Source organism: Pleurodeles waltl, chromosome 5 (genome assembly GCF_031143425.1).
Source record: "Pleurodeles waltl isolate 20211129_DDA chromosome 5, aPleWal1.hap1.20221129, whole genome shotgun sequence".
Lineage (NCBI taxonomy): Eukaryota > Metazoa > Chordata > Amphibia > Caudata > Salamandridae > Pleurodeles > Pleurodeles waltl.
The window spans coordinates 1777813334-1777839165 of NC_090444.1; the positions used below are offsets into that span (position 1 = coordinate 1777813334).

Below are 25832 nucleotides of genomic sequence, written 5' to 3' on the forward strand. Positions count from 1 at the left end.
GCTTAGTCTCTGGGGGGCCTGGGAACCATGCTAGCACCACTGGCCTACACCAGCATTGGGCTAGGGTGCACAAGAGCTGTGGTGCTTTCAGGTGTCGGGTTTTCAGTAGATGGAGACCTCACAGTACTCTTGGGTGACTGCAAGATGAATGGAAGCAGCTTTGATGCTCCACTGGAGTCCCTGGGTCTTTGTTGAAGGCAGGCAGGCTTTAGGAGGACAGCAGCTTGCCGGACGAGTCGACTTTGGTGCAAATTGGCAGGGCCAACAGACTGGCCGGCAGGTCTGGGGCCAAGTCAGGTGCTTCTTCGTCTTTGCTTTTGTGGCTCTTTGTAGGTCAGCAGAAAGCCAGGGGCTCCCCAAAATGCTGAAGTAAGGGGCATTTTAGGGGAGTCTAGCATAGTGGCCAATGTGGTATTTACCCCTGGGGTCACAACACCCCCTATATGACCACTTCCAGTGGGAAGTGGTCATAACCCTGTCCCAGAGTTCCTTGTTCTGCCATCCCCAAGATGGTAGAATTTCAAAAATTGTCCACATCAGGCAGCTCACATCAGGCAGCTCACCTTAGGGGTGGGAGTGACTTAGGAAGTGGGCACACCTCTCTAACTACTACTGCTTCCCTGCATCTTGCAGCCACCCCAAGAGACCTGAGAGGACTTCGGACTGCAAAAACCCGACACCGAAGAGCACAACTGCACCCGTGCTGTCTCGCCGAAGTTGAATTGGGCCAATGGTGCCAATGTGGTCCCCCAACCCTTCAGAGACAAAGCCCACCTTGGACTTGCCGACTGTAGACTCACCAACCACACCTGCAGGAGGTTACTCCCCAGGCAGCAGCGAGGTTACTCCCCAGAGAGGAGCATTGGAGTGCCATTGAGAGGAAAGTCTTTGCTGTGGTCTGGTCCCTGAAGAAGTTAAGACCATACTTGTTTGGTTCTCGCTTCCTTGTTCAAACTGACCACAGGCCTCTCAGATGGCTGATGCAATTGAAAGGTGAAAACCCCAAACTATTGAGGTGGTCCATCTTCCTACAGGGAATGGACTTTACAATGAAACACAGACCTGGGACTGACTATGCCAATGCAGATGGCTTTTCCAGGTTCTTCTACTTAGACAATGAAGACTCTCTTGGGAAAGGTTAGTCTCATTCTCTTTTGTTTGGGGGGAGGTGTGAGGTCACCCCAACATTTTGCCTGGGATTTCATGCAGTTTTGACCAGGTTCAGAGTGCCAAATATCTTGCCCCAATTGGCAATACATTTGCCCCCCTACAAATCCATAGTAAATGGTACCCCAGGTACCAAGGCCATGGGTACCAAAGAGGGTCCCCAAGGACTGCAGCATGTATTGTGCCACCTTGAGGGACCTCTCACCTAGCCCATGCAGACTGCCATTGCAGGCTGCGTGTCTTGGTGCAGCTAAAAGTGAAAACTTGTTCGCCCTGTCCTCTAACACTGCGTGCAATATACATAAGTCACCCCCACAGCAGGCCACACAGTTGTAAGGCAGGGTGCATTATATTACATGTGAGGCCATATCTACAAGAACAGATATGCCCCTGCTATGACTTTGTCGATTCTCATACATAGTGAATGGACAGGGAAGCCATCTTAGGTACATGCCCTGGACACAGGTCACTATGAGTTTCCCAGGTGCATGATGGCTTCACTGAAAATAGGGATGTTTGGTATCAAATATCTCGCATTAATAAACCCTCACTGATGCCAGTGATGGATTTATTAATACATGCACCCAGAGGGCACTTTAGAAGTGCCCCCTGAAAACCTATCAACTACCAATGTGCAGCCTGGCACCACCTGACATGAGTCTGGCCCCCAAGGGTGAGAGCCTTTGCTCTTGAGAGGTCAGAAACAAAGCCTGCTCTGGGAGAGGTGTTTACACATCCCACCCAACAGGATGACCTGCGAATCTGCATTCCAAAGCAGGGGGCTTCAAAGAAGCACACCTTCCTTGGTTTCCAGATCTGGCTTTACTCAAAGGAAGAGATAATAAACTCCTCCCCCCCTTCAAGGCCCATTTGGCACCTGGACAGGCGAGAAATTTAGTGTTCAGAGAGGTGTGTCTACCCTTTAGGTCAGTCCCAACCTTAACGGGAGATGCCTGATGTGGACACAACATTTAGAAATCTGCCATCTTCGTGGTAGCAGAACTAAGAACTCTGGGACAGGGTTATGCCCACTTCCCACAGGAAGTGGTCATACAGGGGGTGTAGTGTCCCTAGGAGGAAGCAGCCCATTGGCTATTATCCTACACTCCCCGAAACACCCCTATATTCGGTACATAGGGGAGCACCTGACACCAGACAAACAGATTCCTGCTGACCCATGAAGGACACTCGAGAGCTGCAAAAGCAAAGTCAGAGGAAGAAGCACCTGACTTGGCCCCAGCCCCGCTGGGCTGTCTGCTTCCCCTCCCCTTCTCTCCCCCGATTTGTGCTAAAGTTGACTCGCACTGCAAGCTGATGTGCCTCCAAAAGCCTTGGAGGCCTGCCTGCATCCCAAGAGACCCGAGAGCACTCTGGACCACAAAAAAACCAAAACCGGAAAGGACCACTGCACCTGTGCTGCCTAGCCCAAGTTGAAGTGGGCCAACGGTGCCAACATGTTACCCCAGTCCTTCAGAGACAAAGCCCACCTTGGACTTGCCCACTTTGGGCTCATTAACGTCACCTGCAGCTTCTGCCCGCAGGCGCCCTCAACTGCAAATGCTCCCGGTGGAAAAAACCAGACGCCTCAGGACACCTCTGCACCTGCCGCCCGTGGCCCATGAAGAAGAGGACTGAAGGTGTCCCTTTGTCCCCGAGCATCTCAAGGTTTGAACACACCTGTTGGTTCTCCTTGACTGGACTCCATGTCCTAACCTCAAGCCTCTTTTCAACCGGACCGATGCCCATTGACTAACATTGGGCTCCCGACACCATACTACACCTCTGCACCCGGCCACCCCAGTGCCGCACGGTATGGCCTGTTGGTGTGGTTCTGACCTTTGCCCAAAACGTACCTTAAGCCCAGGAGATTGGTCCCCTAAGTCACTGCACTAAACATTTTTGCCATATTTGTTTTTCCTCCTTAAGATAAAATTGCAGCTTCCAAAAATGACATTGTTGACTTTTCAAAACTGTAACGATTTTTCCTGCAAAACATACTTACTTCATTGTAATGATTCTGGTGCCTATACATATGTAAAGCTACTGGTTATTTTTGTAAGTTGGTGTGGATCTCCTTCTTGAGCTGTGTGTCTCAATTACTAACTCTCTGTGTATTTGCAGATATTTAACACTCCTCTCTGATAAGCCTAACACTGCTCGACCACACTACTCCCTAAAAAGAGCACCTTGGGACTGCTAGAGCAAGCCCCTGGACTCTTTGTACAATATATATCTTATTTTAGATATAGCATATAAAGAGCCAGCTTCCCACAACATCACACAGAGGAGAGAGTCTAATCTGGTCTTAGGGTGGACACTTGTAGGAAACTCACAAAATTTGGCCAGGAACAGAATGCAGGACTGGAGGCGCCCACAAACTTTCTAATGTGCCAGACCATCCGGAAGGCTCTGGCAAGAAGGCCTGACCACTAGAGGGGTATAGGTCCTGGCCCCTTCAACCAGCATTTAGTTCATCTTCACTGACCTGACATTTGAGGAGACTTCTGCACTTGTGTCATGAAGGAAGATAGTAGAACAATAGTGTCACCCTGCCTCTATGTCTTTCTCTCTAGGTTTTAGCAACGTCTGGGAGAGCTTGCAGAGTCACCCTGAAGCTGTGGGCTCTAAAGAGAAGAAAGGCCCATCTGTTTGAAAAGGAGATGGACTGCATGTACCAGAAGGAGAGACCAAGGGCCAGATGTAGCAAGGCTTTTGCGCCTCGCAAACAGCGGAAATCGCTGTTTGTGAGGTGCAAAAGCCACATCGCGATGCCCAGTCCCATTTTGCGAGTCGGTAACCTGGTTACCGACTCGCAAAATGGGACTGCGAGTCATAAATAGGAAGGAGTGTTCCCCTTCCTATTAGCGAGTTGCATCGCGATGTAGGATTGCTTTGCGACCGCGTTCACAAAGCAATTCGCAGTTACCACCAGTGTCACACTGGTGGTAACCCATTCGCAAAAGGGAAGGGGTCCCCAGGGGACCCCTTCCCCTTTGTGAATGGCCCTGAACCCATTTTTTCAGAGCAGGCAGTGGTCCTATGGACCACTGCCTGCTCTGAAAAAATGAAACTGAAACGTTTCATTTTTCATTTTGTAATGCATCTCGTTTTCCTTTAAGGAAAACGGGCTGCATTACAAAAAAACTGCTTTATTTAAAAAGCAGTCACAGACATGGTGGTCTGCTGTCTCCAGCAGGCCACCATCCCTGTGAGTGCTGCGACTCGCAAGGGGGTCACAAATTGCGACCCACCTCATTAATATTAATGAGGTGGGCCTTTGCGACCCCCTTCCGGTTCGCAGATGGTGTCAGGGACACCATCCAGCATCCGGGTTTGCGAGTCGCAAGTTGCGAGTCGCCCAGACTTGCAAATTGCGAGTCGCAATGCCGGAATTTCGGACATCTGGCCCCAGATTCCTGGGGAAAACTGCTTAACATCCAGCTTACAGAATAGACCTGAATGAGGACAGCTTGACAGCTACGAGAGCACCACTATTCAGCAGCCCTAGTGGAAGCTGCAGTACTAGCTGTGTTGTGGACCTGCCTGGTCACTTTCAAAGGGAAGGCTGTACTTATTGCGCTCTCCATATACTTTTCCTTTTTCATCTCCAGTCATGCAGGTTAGATGAGGTCACCCTGATTTTGGGACAATTTAGACAAATGTACTAGAGCTTATGGAGTGAGAGATCTCAGCGGCTGAAGCTACAGTTAAGACTAACTCTAAACTTTCCAGTAGCCAGTGGTTACTTGTGTCATCAGAGGTTATTAAGAATGCTACCTGTCTCGTGTGTTCACTTGCAACAATATAATTGTATGGTAGCTTTCGGGTATTCAAAAGGACGCAGCCCATTAGTTTCCACTGTTCCACAACACTGGTCAAAGATACTAGCAAAGGGAACTGATCACTTGACTGCAGTGACTATCCTGTGTCTCTAACCCTATTTTCAGGGGTGACACTATCAGAGTACTCTTTGTGCAGCATTTATTGCAGAGGAGCTATAAAGATGTTGAGCAAAAGGTGCTTTTGGTTTTTATGGTTATCACATTTAAAATGCTCCTTTTTCTGAATAGCCACATGTGTTTCAGCAAGACAGAGATAGATGAATAAAATATTTTCAGGGGTATATTTATGCATTACGCAGAAGGTGTTTGGGAGCATTGCTTCTTGCCCAGTAGTGTATTCTAGCTCTAGCAGCTCCTTCTGCAGTTCTCAGTAAGGCTCCCAGAGTCCTCAGCCGTTGCTCCCTTGGGCTGGGAAACTTTCCATTATATCTGTAGTACACGAGGAAAAGGTTCTCCTTTACTCCCCCCTACTACCTATTTAAGTCTGAGGAAGGAAAGTTGAGTCATCCAAGAATCCCATTACTGCTTCGAGAGTTTCTCCCCTACCATGAGTTTTGCCTACAGGACATGATGGAGTTAACCCATTTTTATTTGCCTGAAAAAAGAAAGAAGGTCAGTCACTGTTTCTGTGTCTTCTTGGTACCGTGTAAGTGCTGCAGGTTTTTTGTGGGACTAAGGATGTCTCCCTAGTGTGGAATACCACCTTCTCCTTTGATTGGTTTTCTGGTAAAGCAGGGCGAGGAATGATATAAGTCTCATAGGGGGGCTGATTCCCACCTCCACAGGTTGCTATACGTCCATTAGGTCACTCATTCCTTTCTTGTTACAGCTGATTGTCCATGGTGTAATCTACTCCTCGACTTGGCTCTGCAATTTTCAATCAAACCCAGGTGAGTCATGGAAAAGCAAGTGTCCCTCCCAGAATGCCCTCAGTGTTGGAGTTGTGGCTTCCTTTCCGTCCCGTACGCAGCACTGACTCTTCTCCACAAGGATGGGTCCACCTAATGCCAGGTTCAGGAGTGTTCTGTGACAGACGTGGTAAGGCAGCAGGGAAATGGGTGGCGTAAGTGCACTGATTGGGAATAGTAACCCCCTACATCATCTAGAGTAATCCTTGATTGAGCAGCCCTGCTAAAAATAAAGAGTACTTGTTTATCCAACTGGTATACATCTTTATTGTGGCCCTCGGATACCAGTGAGCAGCAACCGTACACACACGGGATGCTGTCAAGTAAAATGTGAGTGCCCCAAAATCTCAGGAAAATGCCTCATACGTGGTGAGGGAATAACCCCACTCTCCCTGGAGTTTCTCAACTTCACAGTCTGCTTTTGACATAGTTGCATATGGCAAGTGTAATAAATATCCCCTCATGCCAGAAGTCCCCATTAACAAATCGCTTGGGAGCTAATAATTCTTATGTCTTAGAGCAAAGCTTATAAATATAATTTCCTTGCCCAATTGTCACTTTGCCTGAACTAGTGCCAACTGACTCTGGATTCTGCATTCAGAAAAGCATTAGAAAAAGAAATGTCATTTGGAGAACAACATTCCACATGGTCCTCATTCATAACTCTAGCTGATGTAGGTTCACTCATGTCCAATGGCTAAGCCAAAGATACATCTTCACAAAGTCTTCTTCCTACTTGCATGACTTGTTTAATGATAATCCTGGCCCGTACTAACTACATACATAAAATGACTAAGCAACATTTACATAATGAACATCATTTCAACCTAGAAAGAGCTGCTTTCTCTTTTTAACCCTATCTGTTGGACAAGTTTTTGCTAGCTATGTACAACAAGGTCAATCCAAATCTCACAAAAACAGAGATTGGCTTTCTGAAACCACCTAGGAGTGTAATGCGAACGTACAACATGAGTGCACGCTATTGTCAAGTTAAGAATGGGCACATTTAACACAGTGGTACCTTACAGTACAGCATTAGATCAACAAGATAATTACAAACCTGTTCTGGAGGGCTTCAGTTTCTCGCTTATTTCAGCCAGTTCGTACTTCACCTCATTAAGTTTAGACACCTACAGGGTAAGACAAACTTCATCAATGAACAGTCTTAATTCTTTTCAAAGCCTTTGTTTGAAGAAAACACAGCACTTAAAAAAACTAAAGCTCTCCCATCAGATAATTGATGCTTGATGGCAGAAATAGAGATTCTGAAATGAACTAGCACGAGTATAAACTCAAGGATCGGAGAGTAAAATCACATAGGAGCTGCATGCATAATTCCGTTTTTATCCCTGTGCTCTGGAACATGAATTTGTACTTTCAGCAAGAGGACCAAAAGTACCAACAGAAAAAGAACAAATTGGAATGAATGAACTACACAAGCATGGAATTGGGAACTCAAGAGTTCTGTCATTAGCAGGATAAAATAAAGTGACACTGTCAAGAAAGGTCATAATTGAAAGCAGCAGCTCCTACTTTCTAATACACAGTACGTAAAACACAGACAGGGGGCAGTGCAAGCAAGCGTCACACATAGGAGCAGAACATGCTAAAGAATGCCTTTGTGTCTCCCTTAGCTGTGCAACAATCAGCAACACAGAGAGGTCACACTATCACTTATAACTTCATCTTCCTGTACTGGAAAAGAAAGAACACCCAAGCAGAGGCAGATGGCAAAGAGGAGAATGCTGGTAAGTACGTAAAGGTAGGGAGTGTTGCGTGTCCGGAGTCAAAGGTGCAGCGGAAAGGACAGAGGGGAGCAGGATCAGCGCGCTATCTCAGGCACCGCCCTCTCTATTGGCAGAGCCTCCACAGTAGGGCCCCATGGTTGCCACCTGCTGGCGGCTGCTTCCTCCTCCAATGCCCAAGTCCTGTGATTGAGAGTTCAGTGCATTTTTGTGGAAATAGAAGAAAATCAGACTCAAACATACTTTTAGATCCCGTGGCGCATGTGATAAGCCATGAAAACAGCTGCAGGTAAGTTCAAAAAGACAATGACATACATGTTGTCTAATTCTGTTGTTAGAAGAACAGCACTGGCCGAGTCACAGTGGTGTGCGGTTTGACTGGTGACAGGGGACAGAGTGTCAATGGAGTTAATGTGCAGTACCTACCTTGATGGACAGGTACTAAAAACACGCAGCTGTTTCATTTTTCCCTCACTCACCCCGAACTGGAAAGTTTAAAATGTCCCCCTTTAACAATAGTACACAAGACATTGTATCCCACACCTAAACCATTAACAATGGGTGCAAACCAAGGTAATCATCCTTTGAAATTGCTGCGAGTTGACATATGGTGCAATGGAAAACAGTATAAATAAATCAATACACTTGGGGCCACGAGTGAGAGACTTACACTTCTTCTTTTACACATGTCTTACCAGCGAGTCGTACGTTTCTGGCTTCTCCTCTAAACATCCTGCTTTCTTCATTCTGTCAATGCGCTTCTTCTCAACGGCACCTGTTCGGTCTAGAAAAGTGTCATCATCGCTGTCATAGAAGTCCTCTTCCTCCCAGTTCTTAGATTTTCTTTTCCGTGATACTAAAGGAAGAGAAGAAAATACAAAAAATAAAACGTGACTGAACATATTCAGTCATACCTTCTTACCTTATCAGGAAGAGGTACTCCAACTGAGAGAAAATGTGCCCTGCTGACAGAATCCTATTGGACACAACAGCCTTTCAGGGCGCTCCCTGCTGTACCAAGAGTCTCCTCAGGCAATACTGAGGTCCCTGTGCTCATGAATGGGTGAGTACCAAGATTTCCTTTGCGTCTAGGATCTACCACTGCAGCATCCGTACTTTGTTTCACAGATAACAGGCAGCGTTAGGGAGCAGATGTTAGGCATCCAGTGAACAGTTTAAAGAAGCAGTCTGGGCTGCACCTATTTAATCCTAGTGGGTATGGAAAATAACTTTGTTTGTACACTCCTTGACTGGAAGCCAGTGCAGAGATGGAGGCCACTGAGATAATGTTTTTTTAGTCGAACATGAAGCAAGTAGCATAGTTTTTGTGAGTCCTGTAGCTTCAATGTAGGTGTGGCCAATTCACCACAACCAGGGCCACCAAGATGGCAGGTGTAGCACAGGGGGAGTGATAAGCAGTGCAGTATTGGTGTTAGCACTGATTTTCTGGTAGTGCTGAAAGTGAAGACTGATTACAGACCTTTTCAGGAGGAGCACAACGGTGCATGTGGCTGGAGATCAATGAAAAGGTGAGCATTCAAATCAACTTGGCCAAAGAGAGCTATCTCCATTTTTGAAGGATTAAGGCAAACCGGTTGGCTTATAATCAGTTTGGGATATGTGATTTACTGCCGGACCCAATTGAAGCGCTACAATGCCTCAGTCTCCAGGAGTTTAGAGACTCAGGTATAAAATAACGCTGTATTGAGAGATTTGCACAAGACAGCTCACTTGATGCCTAGCTACTCACACTTGCAGTTCCCCCCTTGAGCGAATACATTGTTAGGACTCTAGAGAGCAACAGATGCCATAAACATAGCTGTATAAATGAAACCAAACAGAGCTATGTTTGAAGCGAACGGCCAAGAGGCAGGCTCCATGATTCTGTCTGGTAAAGAAGACACAATAAAAAAGCTGCAGAAAGCACAGAACCTGATTGTTGACACTTTTTACAGTTCATGAAGTAGATTTCAGACTATTAGTCACTTAGAATTAACATGGTATATAGCTCAGTGAGTTATCCAGTTTCAACAGAGAGTGTTTTCCAACCTGCAACTCCTTTATTAAGAACTGATTGTGATATACCTGATTTATAACCCACAGTCACCTACTGGACAGCTGCACCTTTCTACCCTGACAGAGTCCAGTCATAAATAGGAGCCTTTGACACTTTTTGGCTTACCAATATTATCTGTGGCTCTGCAAACCCTGTAGTAAATAGCAGAAACACCCAGTAACTAACTCTGATCCCTGTAGTCAGAACAGAGTCCCGATAGGGAATCAATGTGTTTGCCTCTAGCTATTAAACCTGCAGTTATGGAAATCTGCACCCCAGCACATCCACTATCATATGCTTTATCAAAAATACACAAATCCTAAGCAATTACTAACCTATCCCATGCATCACTGATGTCTAGTCAATGACAATGCCAAGGCCCACTGCTATGCTGCTCAATAGTTCTGCTGTTGTCCTCCTGTTTCTATTATGTTCTTAAAGGTCGAGGATACTAACTTGACAATCTATGCTTGGCCTTTAGCATATCTTCTGCAGAGTGGTCGTCTGGTGGCTGAGTGGTCTACGTACTAATACCCCTACTGAAGCAGGACTATGCCTGGATAGCAATCCTCCTCTCTGGTATACTAACAATACTAACCCTCACCCTACTTCAAATAATCCCTGTGAATATATGTGGATACTAGTTTGCTTCTAATTTAGTCATGTTAAAATAGGGACTTGGGTATTTTCCTCCCTTCTGACAGGAATACACTCCTATTATGATAGCCCATATAGGCCATGAGGCGTAAGTGGGACGTCCTCATGCCGTGCCTTCTCTTTGCTTACAGAGAGGTGCCCCAGAAAGGGGTAGGGTTCAGTTCCTTTGAGCTTCTCTATGGCTACCCTGCCAGGGGGCCCCTAAGAATTGCCATGGAAGGATGGGAGAAAGCTCCCAGGAAGCCCCCACCCTCCTCATATGTGGTTAGGTATAAGTTGGCCCTCTGCAACCAGATGCACTCCTTCTGGAAAAAGGCTAAAAGCAACCTTACCTTGAGGCCAGTCAAGAGATAATGAAACGCTGGAATGACCAGAAGGCCACTCTGGTGCAGTGTCAACCTGGCGACAAAGTATGGGTCATGGAACCAGTAGAGCCCAGAGCTCTCCAGGACCGCTGGATTGGCCCCTACAAAATAAAGGAGCGTAAGGGGGAGGCCACCTATTTAGTGGACCTCCAGACCCCTAGAAACCCCTTAACGATGCTCCATTTAAACAGACTAAAGCCTCACTTTGAAACGTCTGAAGTCAGCATGTTCCTAGTAACACACCACCTCTCTGCACAAGAAAGTGATGGGTCAGTGGAGGGTGTCAACCTCTCCGACTCCCTGACCCTAGACCAGCGAGGTGACTGTTACCAGTTACTGGAACAGTCCTCCTCCCTGTTTTCTCTCACCCCTGTGCGTCCATGATATTGACACAGGAGAGAGTCCCCCAGTAAAGAACAAAATGTACAGGTTGTCAGAGAGAGTAAAAGACAGCATCAAGGAGGAAGCTGCCAAGATGCTAGATTTAGGGTTGATTGAAACCTCTAACAGTCCACTGTCCAGCCCAGTGGTGTGGGTACCTAAGGCTGCCCCACCGGGCGCCAAACCAGAACTTCCGTTCTGTGTGGAATACTGAGGTCTCAACTCAATCACTAAGACTGACGCACACCCCAGCTTCAGAGCTGATGAGCTAATTGACAGGCTAGGCGCTGCCAAATTCCTCAGTACCTTTGATTTGACATCAGAGTACTGGCAGATCACCTTGACTGAGGGGGCAAAAGAGAGGTGAGCATTCTCAACCCCTGAGGGACATTACCAGTTCCAGGTGATGCCCTTTGGCTTGAAGAATGCCAATGCTACCCTCCAACGGTTAGTTAACAGGGTCCTGGCTGATAAGAGGCGTTCTGTGCCACCTACTTAGACATTGCCGTCTACAGTGCCAGCTGGGAGGAACACCTGCTTCACCTCCAGGAGGTGCTCCATGCCCTGCAACAGGCAGGACTGACAATCAAGGCCAATAAGTGCCAGACTGGGCAGGGTTCCGTGGTGTACTTGTGACACCTAGTAGGTGATGGCAAGATGCAGCCCCTCCAAGCCAAGATTGAAACAATCATGGCTTGGCAACCACCTGAACCCCAAACACAAGTGAGAGCCTTCCTTGGCCTCACTGGTTACTCCCACCGATTTGTTAAGGGATATGGCACCATTGTGACCCCCTTAACTGAGCTGACTTCTAAAAAGCAGCCCAGGTTGGTGATCTGGACAGAGGCTTGTCAGAAAGCCTTTGATTCTCTCAAGGAAGGCATGTGCACAGCGCCTGTGCTCAGGGTCCCGAGGAATTCATCGTGCAAACAGACGCTTCAGAGCTTGGCATCGGGCAGTCTTAGCACAGTTGAATGAGGAGAGCCTAGACCAACCGGTAGCCTTCATTAGTAGGCGGTAACTTCAACGGGAACAGAGGTGAAGTGCCATTGAGAGAGAAGCATTTGCTGTGGTCTGGGCACTGAAGAAGCTTAGGCCCTACCTGTTTAGGACTCACTTACAGGTTCAGACAGACCACAGGCCCCTCAAATGGCTCATGCAGATGAGGGGTGAAAATCTAAAACTCTTGAGATGGGCCATCGCCCAGGTACTGGCCACGCCAATGCTGATGGTCTCTCCAGATTCTTCTGCCTTAGTGATGAGAGCTCTCAAGGGGTTGGGTAGCTCTCCCCAATTTCAGCTGGGGGAGGGGGAGTGAACATGTTAGACCTGACAGCCTTAGGGTGGTCATCCCCCAACTTCTTGCCTGCCTCACCTCCATTTTTCTGACCCTGTTTGTGCTGATTTTAAGACTCTGCACACTTCACCACTTCTGACCAGTGCTAAAGTGCATGTGACATTAACTATCAATAGGTCGGTTTAGATCTATAAAATTATTACCTCAATCTAATCAGACGGTGTTGAAGCTAAGAAACCCCCCATACAAAACTTAGCAAAGATAACAACCAAAGATGTTATCCAAACATTTAAGTACAATCAGCATTCTTCGTAATTTTGAATCAATGTTAGTCAATATAACACAAGTTATCAAAAAACCTCATGTATATATCAATGAGCCAATTTAGAATCAATGAGCCAATTTAGAATCAATGTTAGTCAATATAACACATTTATATAGACTAACATTGATTCTAAATTACGACGAATACTGATTGTACTAAAGTGCATGTGCTCTCTCTCCTAAACATGGTAACATTGGGTCCAACCCAATTGGCATATTTAATTTACCTGCAAATCCTTAGTAAAGTACACTACATGTGCCCAGGGCCTGTAAATTAAATGCTACTAGTGGGTCAGCAGCACTGATTGTGCCACCCACATAAGTAGCCCTTTAACCATGTCTCAGGCCTGCCATTGCAAGGTCTGTGTGTGCAGTTTCACTGCCACTTCGACTTGGCATTTAAAACTACTTGCCAAGCCTTAAACTCCCCTGTCGCTACATATACGTCACCCCTAAGGTAGGCCCTAGGTAACCCATAGGGCAGGGTGCTATGTAGGTAAAAGGAAGGACATGTACCTATGTGTTTTACATGTCCTGGAAGTGAAAGACTCATACATTTATTTTCCACTACTGTGAGGCCTATTGCTCCCATAGACTAGCACTAGAACTGCCCTCATGTACTTTTAAGTGGTAGATTCTGTTCTGAAAGGAGTAGCCCTGACATGTTTAGTGTTGCCAGCATGGTAATAGAAACTCCTGCTTACTGTTGAAGTTGGATTTAATATTACTATTTTAGAAATGCCACTTTTAGAAAGTGAGCATTTCTCTGCACTTATTGCCATCTGTGCCCCACAGCCCTGCCTCCAATCTACATCTGGTCTGTGCGGGTTGACAGCTCTCCTTGTGCATTTCACCCTACCAAACATAAACACAGGACATGCAGTCACATTGGGATTCATCTGCATACTGAATGGGTCTCCCTGAGCAGAAAGAGTGGAGGGGCTCTCCCCTACATTTCAAAGCCCAGTGGCTTGCCCTCACACAAAGGACTGATAACCCCCCACGGGGATCCTGGCATACAGGACTCGGCGAAAAGGGGAACTTGTTTAATTCAAAACCACTCTTTGAAGTTTCCCCCCACTTCAAAGGCATTTTCGGATCTATAAGCTGGGTCTCTGACCCCACCAAATCAGACACTTCTAGATCTACACCTGTACCCTGTCAGAGGAACTGCCTGGCTGCCCAAAGGACTCATCTTGACTGTTTTGCTGAGGACTGCTGCCCTGCTTGCTACCCTGCTGGCCTCTGACCTTGCTGGAAAGAATCTGCCTTCCTCAAAAGTGCTCTCCAAGGGCTTGGATGGAGCTTGCCTCCTGTTCTGAAGTATCAGGCCATAAAAAGACTTCACCTACTAGCTTCCAGCTAGTTTTCTGACTTCAGCAATGCCAGACCAATGCTGGAGCATCCCCCGCTCCATGGACCCCGCTGCATGCAACACAAGTCCGACGATGCCGCGACGCCTCGGATGTCACGCAGTATAAACACAGCACTGCGAAGTCGACTCATCACGTCTTGACCAACTGGATTCTACGACCTCGCCGGGTCACAAGGAACTGCTGCCTCGCCACCGATGCCGCACCAACTCCCTGTGCAACCGGACGGAACCCACGCCTCGCCTCCCCTGCCTTGCAGTATGGAACCGACCCCTCACCTCCCCAGATGCCATAAGGGACAAACGCAGCACCGGCTCCAGGGACGCTTTATCTCCACGACTCTGCAACGTCTTTGTTTCTTTGTTTTCAAAGGTACTGTGCCTACAGGTCAGTACGACTCTGTGACCGGCGCCTGTGGTGTCGGATTATTGGGAAGGACTTCGTCAACGATTGTGTTTCTGAGCACTTTCGTGAGATTTAATTTTTTTTAATTCCTAACTTTGCTTGTGTACATTGGATTTTCATCATTCCAATCTTATTTTATTCAGATACATATTATCTAGTTTGTCTAAACTATGTGGTGTATGTTAGTGGTGTTTTAACTGTGTTACTTTATGAGTTATGGCACAAATACTTTACACATTGCCTTCTAAGTTAAGCCTGCCTGCTCTGTGCCAAGCTACCAGAGGGTGGGCACAAGATAAACTGGATTGTGCTGTGACTTCCCCTGACTAGTATTGTGGGCCCTACTTGGACATGGGTGTGTACCTCTGCCAACTAGAGACCCAATTTCTAACACTAACCCATCTACTTCCATAGCAGCATTCTGATTTATGCGTAAACATGCACACAAACTTTGTCCCTTCTACTCTGCTAGTCAAGTATAAAATAGGTCTGGGTACGAACCTGCCTCTTGGCGTAGTAATCCTCGCATGTCCAGTATCCGACAGGCTTCCAGGGCACACTGAGCCATAGCCTCTTTTTTCTTTCCTGCGAGCGTGGCCTCTGCAATCAACTGGTTCCCCAGTGAATCATTCACAGGCAACCTGCACAGAACAAAGAAAGAGATGAACTGTCACACGTAAGCCTCAGACATTCCCTCTTGAAGCTGAATAGAACTCCTGATCTCAGCTTAAGTATCAGGCAACAGGGAGTACAGGTGCTGGCAGACTGACTTCTACAGGTTATCACAAGGTCTCTGGACCAGAAGACCTAGTGTGTGTCCAGCACCACAAACTGTTCCTCATGATGTCAGTGCTTACATGCACTGTTAAGTGTGAAGTCCAAGGATGAGTCAAAGATGACTGGCATCGTTCCACTCATGGTTTACACACGTACATCTAGTTGGCCTTCACGTAGATTCTAGCGTATCCTGAAATGAGGCAGCACTTCCAGAAAGGAAAACATTAATTATCTGTATCAATAGCTTTGCAGCTTGAAGCACTTTTAGATTCAGATCATCAAAAGAGCACCATGAGCATTGATCGACAACATTTCTGAGATCTACCATATGTATAATCAGAGTGACACGGGGTGACATCTTTCGAAATCTACAATGCTGCATACTCTACAAGCTATCATGAGATTGTTTGTTCCTGACATTGTGTAGTAACTGATGTAACAAGTGCACCATAAAAAACACATATTGTGCTTATAATCTAGTTTACTCACACTCTGATTCTAGTCTTCTTTAGAAATGCCATCATAATGATACTAAAGAGTAATAGTTGTGGGACACTGTGGCTTCAATCGGCACTGGAGTCCATTTTGCTTTGTATATCTTTGCTCTATTACTTACCATACTTAAAGGTAAAGTACTACGGATTTTGACTTATCAAGCCTAAGTATGGCAACAGTAAGATGATAGTAGCATGTCGGACAGGAATATTTGACTTTGAGAATTCTGATCTTTGGTAGAAATGCTTTGCATGGTGTTGCCCTTAGCCTACAATTGGGAACAGCAAGTATAGTACTGATGCTCGTGCCTAATAATTTGAATACTTGTAGTAACAGTCCTTACCTTGTGCTGCAAGACAAGATTGTCGGAGATTGAAAGTGGTTATCTTGGTGATTTTATTGCACATATTTTCATGGGACTTGAAATGGAAGCTGAATTACTTTGGGCGTGATATTGGAAGAAGTTACTGAAACTGTTTTGACCTCTGTTGTTCAAATAAAGAGTACAGATGCTGACATTTACTACATGAGAACAAAGAAATGTTGGAAGCGATATGTGAAATAATATAAATGTGTTAGTGTAGAGTTATCTGATTAGTCTCATCGTTTACAGATCTCAGACTCAGTTGTTTTTTTTAAATATATTTCCTGCTTCGTATTAGAAAAGGCTCATGGTGTAAAATACAAAGGAATAAATGAAAGGCACTGTCACTTCTGTAAGACTGGATCTTAATCTTTTGGACTTCTTCTTCTTCATGGCAGCCCTGGAGTTCCGTATGTATCAAAAGTGCACCCTCGATTACAAAAATATCCTTTGCAACAGTGCAGCCATATTTTGGGGCATTTGTGTCCCACTTCATTCTTGCAGGGGTATCATCTAGCCCCTGGTTAATGAAATGCTCTAGATTAAAGCGCATGTTGAGAATGTGAGGCTGTACCGCTGAGCGGAAGCTAGAAACTCACAGCCATGCACACCGCCTCAGCACGAGTCCTATGGCCATTTGTCTGTAAACCATGGCAGCCACATCATTATAGGTGTAAGATTCAAGCTTTCCATCCTTCACAATGAATCTTACTCTTGCATTCCTAAGACAAATGTTGTAGAAGTTATTTAATATTCTCCGATTGTTGAAATGCATATCTCTTTGTGAATAGCATTAAGGTTGCCGGTCAAAATGTCCTAGCTCGCTCAGCCTCAACCTTCTCTTTCCCACACAATCTAGATCTTTGCACTTCCTGTTTGGAGGCCACTGAGTGATTATGTTAGGATCCACTGACCATTTATGAGTTGCTGTTAAAAATTACAGAGTTTAGCACCTCATGAGCTGCAGTAGAAATCAGGTCTTGTGGCACAGGAGGCCACTCCAGCTCAACCATAGTGTGTCACTACCTGGCTATGAAAAAGATTTAAAGACATCTTTCATACATGGAAGACATGTGGCAATGCTGGTAAAAACTTTTTCTTTCTTAAGAAAGTGGCGAGTCTCAATAAATATGACTCCTTCATCTCAAGCTGTACCACATAAAGGAGAGCAATACTGCGATTTACTGAGCACCGCACCTGAGGAAGCCCTATATGCCAACCAGGAGTCAAATTCCCCACATGGCTAGTCTGGCTAATATTGGTCTTAAATCTTTCCCCACTGTTACCTCAATGTGTTGTTTGTGGAGAGACAGGTTGTTATCTGACAAGGCTGAACTGTGAATCCTCTTCCTGTGTGCAATACAACACGAGGATAGGAGGGTGAGCCTCATTTAAAGGTAAGGCCTATGTCTTTTCTGACTATTTTCATGTGATACAGTAGGAGCCTTATGAAAAATAATCGTACCTTTTTCCTATGCTGAAACCCTTGCTTATATTTTCAATGTCTCTAAGCACCAAGAAATGTTTTGCTGTTGAAGCAGATGCCTTTTCGACTTGTCAGGGGTAATTTTGTGATGTTTTACCCAAGGGCTCTTTAACTCCAGTAAAAATGAACTTTTTGGAGCATAAGAACGACCTTTGGCTCTAGGATATTACTCAATCCATGTGAAAAGCATGAAGTCAGTTGTAAGCTGAACGGCCATCATTATAAGAAATGAAATGTGGGGTAATTCAGAAGGGATGGCCCGGCCATGGTGCATTCCCAGCACTGGATGGCTCTCGGTGTTCCACATTTATATAGGAAAACTAGATGAGATTCCTCTACTCAATATGGATTTTGACTGAAATAAATGTATATACAAATTACAAAGTAATGTCACAGACCTCACATTCTGAAGTTATCTGTTTTATTTATCAAGAAAGATGCCTCCGTTTATAATTTGGGTCTTCATTCCAAGTGAAAGAATTCACAAAACAAACATCCACTTGGGACAGTGTACAATACATATAGCCAAAATGTATTTCACAGTCAAGTACTGCTCTGATCAGGCTCATAAGAAAATTGTTTTACCTTCCTGTTTCATCTGCTTGCACATAGTAAATAAGCTCAGAGTATTCTGTTCATGTGTCAGGACACTAGATACATTGGTTATCATCACTTTTGAATTGGGTGTTTACTATTCCCTGATTTAGATTTCATGATAATTTAACAGGCATCCTAAAGTGGCAGAACCAGAAATCTGGTGTTACAAAGTTGGACTGTGCATCTCTTCTTGAGTGGGAACATAACTTACATTCAAAACATCAGGCTGAAGTAGAATAGGAAACAATTTAGGACTGACATAATACTGAAGAACAGACTCGCCATGTCAGAAATTTGAGAATCTACGTACCAAACAAGACCTCTGAGGACCTCTGAGGAGGTCAGTAATTCACAAGGCAGATACCGTATCCAATGTGCAACCTGAGGAGGAGTCATGTTTGATAGTTGAAGACCTTCCCCCTTCCTTCCTATAGTCTTAGTAAATTATTTAAGCCATGGTGGTCTTTAAATATGAGGGTCTTTCCTCAACATTCTATTAATGTTAAAATTACCTGGGGAACTTATATGGGAAAATCCAGCATAAGGTTTAGGAACTTTCTGAATCCTCCACAATTGGAGCTTTGGGATATGATCAGACAGTGTCTGTGGTCTCCACTTTGGAGGATCCTGTTGGGGAGTTGCAGAGATTATCTGTACCTGGTCTAAGTCCAAATACAGAGGACACGTGGAGAAGCCTTTGAAGAATGCACTGGGTGGGTTGTGGGATGCTGGGATGAACAGGGCTAGTGTAAACTCTTCAAATCAATGGTATTTCAACCCACAATGAGGGAGAGAGATTACATAGACTAATGGATTAAATGTATGTCTTTAATATTTCTATGTTAAGTGCAGCAAGGAATTCCTGGGTGCCGACAAGAAATAATTAAAAACCTTATCGGTGTATCAACTATCATATGCAGGATATTCACCACAGCGAGTGGACCATGTTTAAATCAGTGCTGTGAGAAAATGTATTGAGCGCCGTGGCTAGAGCCATGTTTCATTAGTGGGATAGTTAGAGATCCTTAATATTTAAACATACGGAAATAAATTGTGTGATCAGCACAATGTTCAATCAAACATCCCAATTATTACGAAATATTTGCCTTCGGGTGTACACGACAAATAAGGCGATAAGGTGAAAGCAAGGAGAGGACTTCAGCATCCTTCCTGGCCATATTAAGGGGCTAGCAGTATATCTAGGCTGATCCGTCTTTCAGAGAAAAAACGTCAATTTCGCATAGCTGTATACCTGATCCTGCAGAGCCAGGTGTTGTGCCCTTTGTCGTCATATTCACACTCTAACTCTTCACCTGCATTGATAAAGAGAAGATAGGTTAATTTCTATTCACAAACAACTCGCCAGGTTTCAATATATGCAACTGCAACTTACAACGTGCTTCACTAGCTGTTTTTTTACAGGGGTTTTACAATATACACGATTTCAGTATTTTACATATTTTGAGTGTATGCACCAACATCGACTCAAAATGATTCCCAAGACCAAGACAGCCAGTGTAACTACTAGCAGCAGAGGAATGTATGATCATTTCTATGTTTATGGGAGTGTCAGGTAGGGTGAGGTTATACACAACACATATGCAGATAGACAACAGCACCCGACAGCATCCATGCAAACACAGATCAACATACAGGAGCAAATTCCACCCACAACCATGGATCCACATTTCCACTCTCCCACAATCATAGATTCACCCATCCATCCAGCTATATAATTTCACTAATCTGTCCAGCCACATCCATGCATTCATCCATCCAACTGTGTGCCCAAAAGCATCTATTAATTGAATGATCCATCCGTCTACGCAGGGAACCATGTCATACATCTATTCATTCATGAAATCACCCTGATGTATCAACACAAGCTTGTGCCTGCATATGTCTGGTCTGCTTACGTTACTAACAAATTCGAAAATAAAAATGCATACAGCTTGTCTCAAGGCATGAGAGAAAAATATGGAAAAGCATCCAACATGTAAATTATCTAAATATGATTTTGAAAAGGATAAAGATGCAAATCAGAACACACAGGGAAACCACATATTGAATGTTATTCTCCCATCTATGTCAAGAAAGGGCAAATCATAATTTCATTAAAAATATACTTAGGCGTATTATAAATGCCCGCAATTTTTTGAGAAGTCCCTAAACTTGGAAACTTCTTCTGAAGATAGTGTCATTATATGGGGTAAGAATTTTCATCCTCAAATTTTGTGAATCGAAATCTATTTGTTTCCTTGAATTAAGAACTCCTTTGTTTTAGATTTTATGGAATGTTTATGAGCATTAGCAGAACAACTGCAGAAAATGACAAGTCGTAACATACCATGATAACTTGTCGCTGGGGCACAACTGGTAATAAAGAGCATCACCTTCAGTAGAGGCCTCGTCAGCAGCTCCGCTTATAACTTGGGGCAGGGTTAATATCAACTGTTGCAGCTCTTGGCAATGAGCTACAATGCTATATTAGTCAATGTATATCCTGAGTATAGAACTGTTGTTTCCTGCTTTCGTTTCATATTGTTTTCTTTCTCAAACTATATACAGGCCATGAGCGATCTCTCACGTACACTCCTGTAATGCTGCTCAGAGAGTGGCTGAGAGGGTCTGGCCATTGCATGGGATATGCATAAACTAGATTCTAAAAACACGGACTGCGATTGAAACTTCTGTTCCAAAGGGGTTTATTATATAGTCTGTTGGGTTACCATTATAAAGCAAGCCCTTCACTCTTTGGATACCCATACATTTGAACTTTGTTTTGATACAGGACAGTTCTTTCACCCAAAATGTTTAATTGCTCTTTAGATCCCCATACATGCTGTTCACACATCATCCTGCTCTGTTATCAAAAGAGAACAACCTCATGTGGTTGGACTGCCTTACGCAATTTACGTACTCTTTTGTAGACCCTTTTCGTACCATCTCCACTTTGGTAATTTTGTTCCAAATTGTAATAACATGTTTTAAGAGTGTCCTAATCATTGACCTGTGGAGCTGTAAAAGGTCTTGGTAGAGATCTTGATAGAGTACAATGGCCAGACCCTCTCAGCCACTCTCTACAACAGGTCTTCTCTGTGAAGATAATGAATGATCTGATATCGCTGGGTAACACTAAAACTACATTTTAAAGATAACAAAGACTGTCAACAACCCATCAACAAAGACAGGTCATTTCCAGCACACTGTGTGCATTCTTACGTAGCATGTCATCCGAGGAGCTCGTTGTACACCTTGTGAGCAAGTAGACGGTCATTCAGTGAACCCTTCAAGTAGTATGTGTGCAGTCTCAAGAAGCGCTTCATCAGCGAAGCTATTCCAAGTACATACTATGCACTAAGGCAAGCACTATGCAAATGTATCATTTATGACAGGGTACAAATAAAAACAAGTTTAAAATGACATGTCTATTTTAAGTGGGTAGACTAGAACTACATTTTCACAGATCCGTTGAGCAGATATTTTAACAGAGGTCTAGGAGAGAAGGGATATTGGTGATGTTGGGTGCTGAGCAGGTGGAGATTCAGGGCTCGTCTTTCAAGTAGACCAAATTTTATTTTTCAGACAGATCAAATGTTATTTCCTATTTGCACTCCCCTTTGGTAAGTGGCTGTACCTTGTGCACGTCAGCCCAACGGTCTGAAGCAGTCTGTCAGTGTCCGACTAGGAAAACTGCCCGACAAAGGCTTAAAGCTGAAAATCCTGCAGAACGTGGTAGTGGACACTGACTGCAAATGTCTATCAGAGGCTCCAATCGTACCGAGCTTGGTTTGGTTTGGGCATTTGCGGAAAGAGGTGGACTAGCACAAGGCTGGACTACTGGGCCTATATTCCACAGAGGATGCACTGCTGTGCACTTTTAACTGAGTGCCCTGGGTGCACACCAAGTCAGTGCACTGTATCACAATATGTATGATGTCCTCAGTGCATTCACAAACTTGTGTCTGTCCTGGACGCAGCACATTAATGAAAGGGAGAACGGCCTTTAAAAGCTGCTGGTCTGCATTTCACTATGCAGGTGGCAATTCAGTCTCCATTTGAAAGGAGGACAGAGATCTCTTTGATGGCGAAAGCACCAAGTGACTACACCCATCTGCAGGGGGATATCTGGGGTTCCAAAGGTCTACATCAGGGGTGGCGTTAACTGTGTACCACTTCTGCACAGAGCACACTCTGTACATCTCCCGGCGCCATGCAAATGAAGGAATGTCCCTTTGAGATGTCACTAACTACATGTGCGTCAGCACCATCTGTATTACAAAGGACCAACACAAACACCAGCGGCCACTTCTGTAATATGAAAGAGTCCTGGGTAGGCGTCAAAAGTGTCACACATACACCTGTAAAGCCCCCAAGCACTTCTGATAACAATGTTGGGGGCAAACCAGAATCAGTGGATTTTAGGTACTGTGAGAGACTGACAGAACTATGGGGACAAGTAGGAATTAGTTATCTAAATGGACATGAGTTAGGAAGTTGTTCTACATTTCCATGGGAGCGCTAGAAGGACTGTGTCTAGAGAAGAAGATAGACTGGAAAGGTATCCAACATTTTGTGTCCTCTGAAATGCATGATCTGAAATAGGTATTCATTATCTAGGATTCTGCAATCTGTCGAGAGCTCAGAGTGAGTAAGTAATTCCTTCAAGTAGTGTATGCTGAACAGAAATTGTTCATATGGGGAGTAGGTTTTCTCTGATGTTATGAAGAACTGAATTACAGAAAATGGGCTTTACCGGTACAGCTGCCTACACTAAGGAAAGAAAGTATATTTGCTGGATTTTGACACAACACTCTATAATACTTGTGCCACAAAGAACAGCATTTGAAGCATTTTGAACTCCACATAAGAATTTTCAGCTTTGAACAGCACTTTAAGAAGTATTAGCATGTACCTTCCCGGTCTAGGAAGCCTTGCAGGGCTTTCTTGGGATCTTTGACATAGTAAGCCTCATGCTCTTCTTGAAGTTCCATAATTGGGTTCTCTTCAACCACCTCTTCCTCTTCCTCCTCCATTGCATCATCACCTGGAAAACAGAAACACATGGGAAAGAAGTCACAGAGGTCACAGAACTACTGAGAGATGTTTTATTAAGTGAAGCATAGCCCACAACTAAGTTTTCTAAAACTTCGGTATTGCTAATATATCACAGCCCTAGGACTCACTGATACAGAAGGCAAATTCTCAAGGAATCTAAAGTCTAACAATGTACTAGAACAAATGGAAGGCATTTTTGCGAGTTATGTCATTGCAACAGTTAACCTAAAGCGCAAGAAGAGAAATGCATTTTTTGAATAGCACAGAGGGTTAACAGAGCAAGAAAACACTTGAGTAACAGGTGAGGCAAAATACAGTCATGTCAGAAAGAAAGTACACAGTCTTACAATTCTATGGTTTTCCATATTAAGGAATATGGCTTTTCCATTGTGTCGCCATCACGTCCCGATTCTAAATAAATATAAACTACTGGGACAAACAGCAAACACAAATTTACAAACATAATTTTCTTGACACTATAAAAAACAAAACAAAAAACAACATTTAGTAGCCTTGTGTGAAAAGTGCAGTGATGTGTGAGAGTGTTCTTTTATGCACAGCTCCCTTCACGCCCTGCAACAACATCTCAATGGAGAAGAGGTGTGAGCTTCTACTTGCCCATTCCAAAATGAGTATTTTTTTTTTTAACCATGCTGCTCCATGATCCACTTTCTGCTAAGCTTTTGTTATTGGACAGATAGTCTCACATTTACCTCTAGAATGAACTGGTAAGGCTCAGACCATCACCACATCTGATGGTCTATATGAGAGGCTGTTGTTGTAATATGCAGTGTTTGGTTTTCGCAAAAACAATATTTGTACATTACATACATGAGCAACTCTACTTTGATCTCATCTATACTAATGTAACTTCGATTTTTCTGCTATTGTTTTCAGTAGATCTACGTCCCTACAATAACCACTGTCATTAAGAATGCCGTTTCACATGTTAAGTGCTCCTACACCAGGTTAATGACAAAATATTTCCAGGAATACTGACTCAGGTCTTTACACCTGGAAACACTTGATTGTTTGCTGTGCATCTCCTCCTTCCGTGGGGACTCTGTCCCCCTCCTGGTGCAGCACCCCGGCTGCACCTTGTTCAATTGGGCTCAGACTCCTCATAGAGGAGGGTCCTCTACCAGAGAGAAATAGCTTGTTTGGCTTTGTGCCTTCTCGTGCAGCTGTCATGTCCTACCTCAGGCAGTCCACAACAACTAGATCATCAAAATATGGGCTAGTTCCAGCACAGGACAATATGTGCAAATTATGTTGGCAATGTTAGAAGGAAAAGGGTGCCTAGCCACATTAACTATCATAAACTCCATCCTGACCTCAGATCCCATCTGAATAAATCCTGGACTTTGATCTTCATTACCCCTTCAGATTCCCCTGATCTACAAGGAAGGTTGACAGCATCTCCCATTAAATCAATTTATGTCATGAGTCAGCCTGAAGTGGTTGTGACGGTGGAATGTAACACTGCTGGATCCTGGCAAGAATTTCCTCGTCCTCTACTGCACTGATTGCAGTTGAGCCTGGGTTGGCAGTGACTCCCACCCAGTGAAAGGATACATTATATGTCTCGATGTCCACATAAACATTTTTGATGGAAAACTTCCTTTTTTGCTTGACTTTTAACTTAACCTCAGTAAATTATAACAAACTGAACCAAAGGGGCTTTTCTGCTGTAATTGCTCCTATCTAAAGAGCTCCGACACCCATTTGGGTTTATTTATTTCTATATAATGCATAAATAAAAACAAATATATTGGCGTCATGTGTGGAGTGTCTGGTAAGTGGTATTGTAATATTGTCTATTCATTTTTGGCCATTTGTACTGTATTGCATTTGTAATGGTATTTATTGTGCAAGGCTGCATTCTAAAACCCAGCTGCACTTCTTAGGTTGTGAAGCAGCCATCAAAACGTTGTACTCAGCACTGACATGCATAAACAAAAGAATGTGCACAGAAAACGTGTGTTTTAATTATGGGGACGAGGTGCAAAGAGCACCGGACAAGAAGAAAAAGAAGTCTATCAAAGACTATGCAAAACAGTGGCCCATTTTACAGTGAGTAGAAGAAGGGTTGGTCTGGTGTTTAGGCTAAAAACCATTGACACAGACAAGAATACTGAAATGCCGTGACGAAGGACAGCAAGAATGAAATGTTGGGGCAGAAATAAGCTAACATGGGTCAAAAAGGACATGAAATACTCAACATCAGAAAGACAAGGCACCAAAAAACTCAAATGCTAAACCAGAAAGGGAGGAAAGGAACAAACATGTTCATGAATATGAAGAACAAAAATAAATGTCTTCTTTAACAGCAATGATGTATGCCCATACATAAATAATAGTTTATAGCTATGCAGATTACTATCTGGATTTTTCCAGAATCCAGTAACATACATGGTCAAATAATGTTGCTTGGTTTCTTACACATTTCAGAAACTTGCACATCCTCAGGCACTGAAACAAACTGGTTTGGAATGAAAAAGAAATTGAGGAGAAAGCAATAAAATAAAAAAGGTA

At 44.2% G+C, this 25832-nt stretch overlaps 1 protein-coding gene across 1 annotated transcript in view; it reads right to left on the minus strand.

Moving 5' to 3' along the window:
• SLC4A1AP (solute carrier family 4 member 1 adaptor protein) overlaps positions 1-25832 on the minus strand; it is a 99619-nt gene that overhangs the window by 60343 nt on the left and 13444 nt on the right. The window contains exons 3-7 of the mRNA XM_069236228.1: positions 23155-23286; positions 19492-19552; positions 15022-15161; positions 8358-8518; positions 6978-7047 (exon numbers count right to left, since the gene is read on the minus strand). Of these exons, the coding sequence (XP_069092329.1) occupies positions 6978-7047; positions 8358-8518; positions 15022-15161; positions 19492-19552; positions 23155-23286 (564 nt within the window). The remainder of the gene's footprint in view (positions 1-6977; positions 7048-8357; positions 8519-15021; positions 15162-19491; positions 19553-23154; positions 23287-25832) is intronic.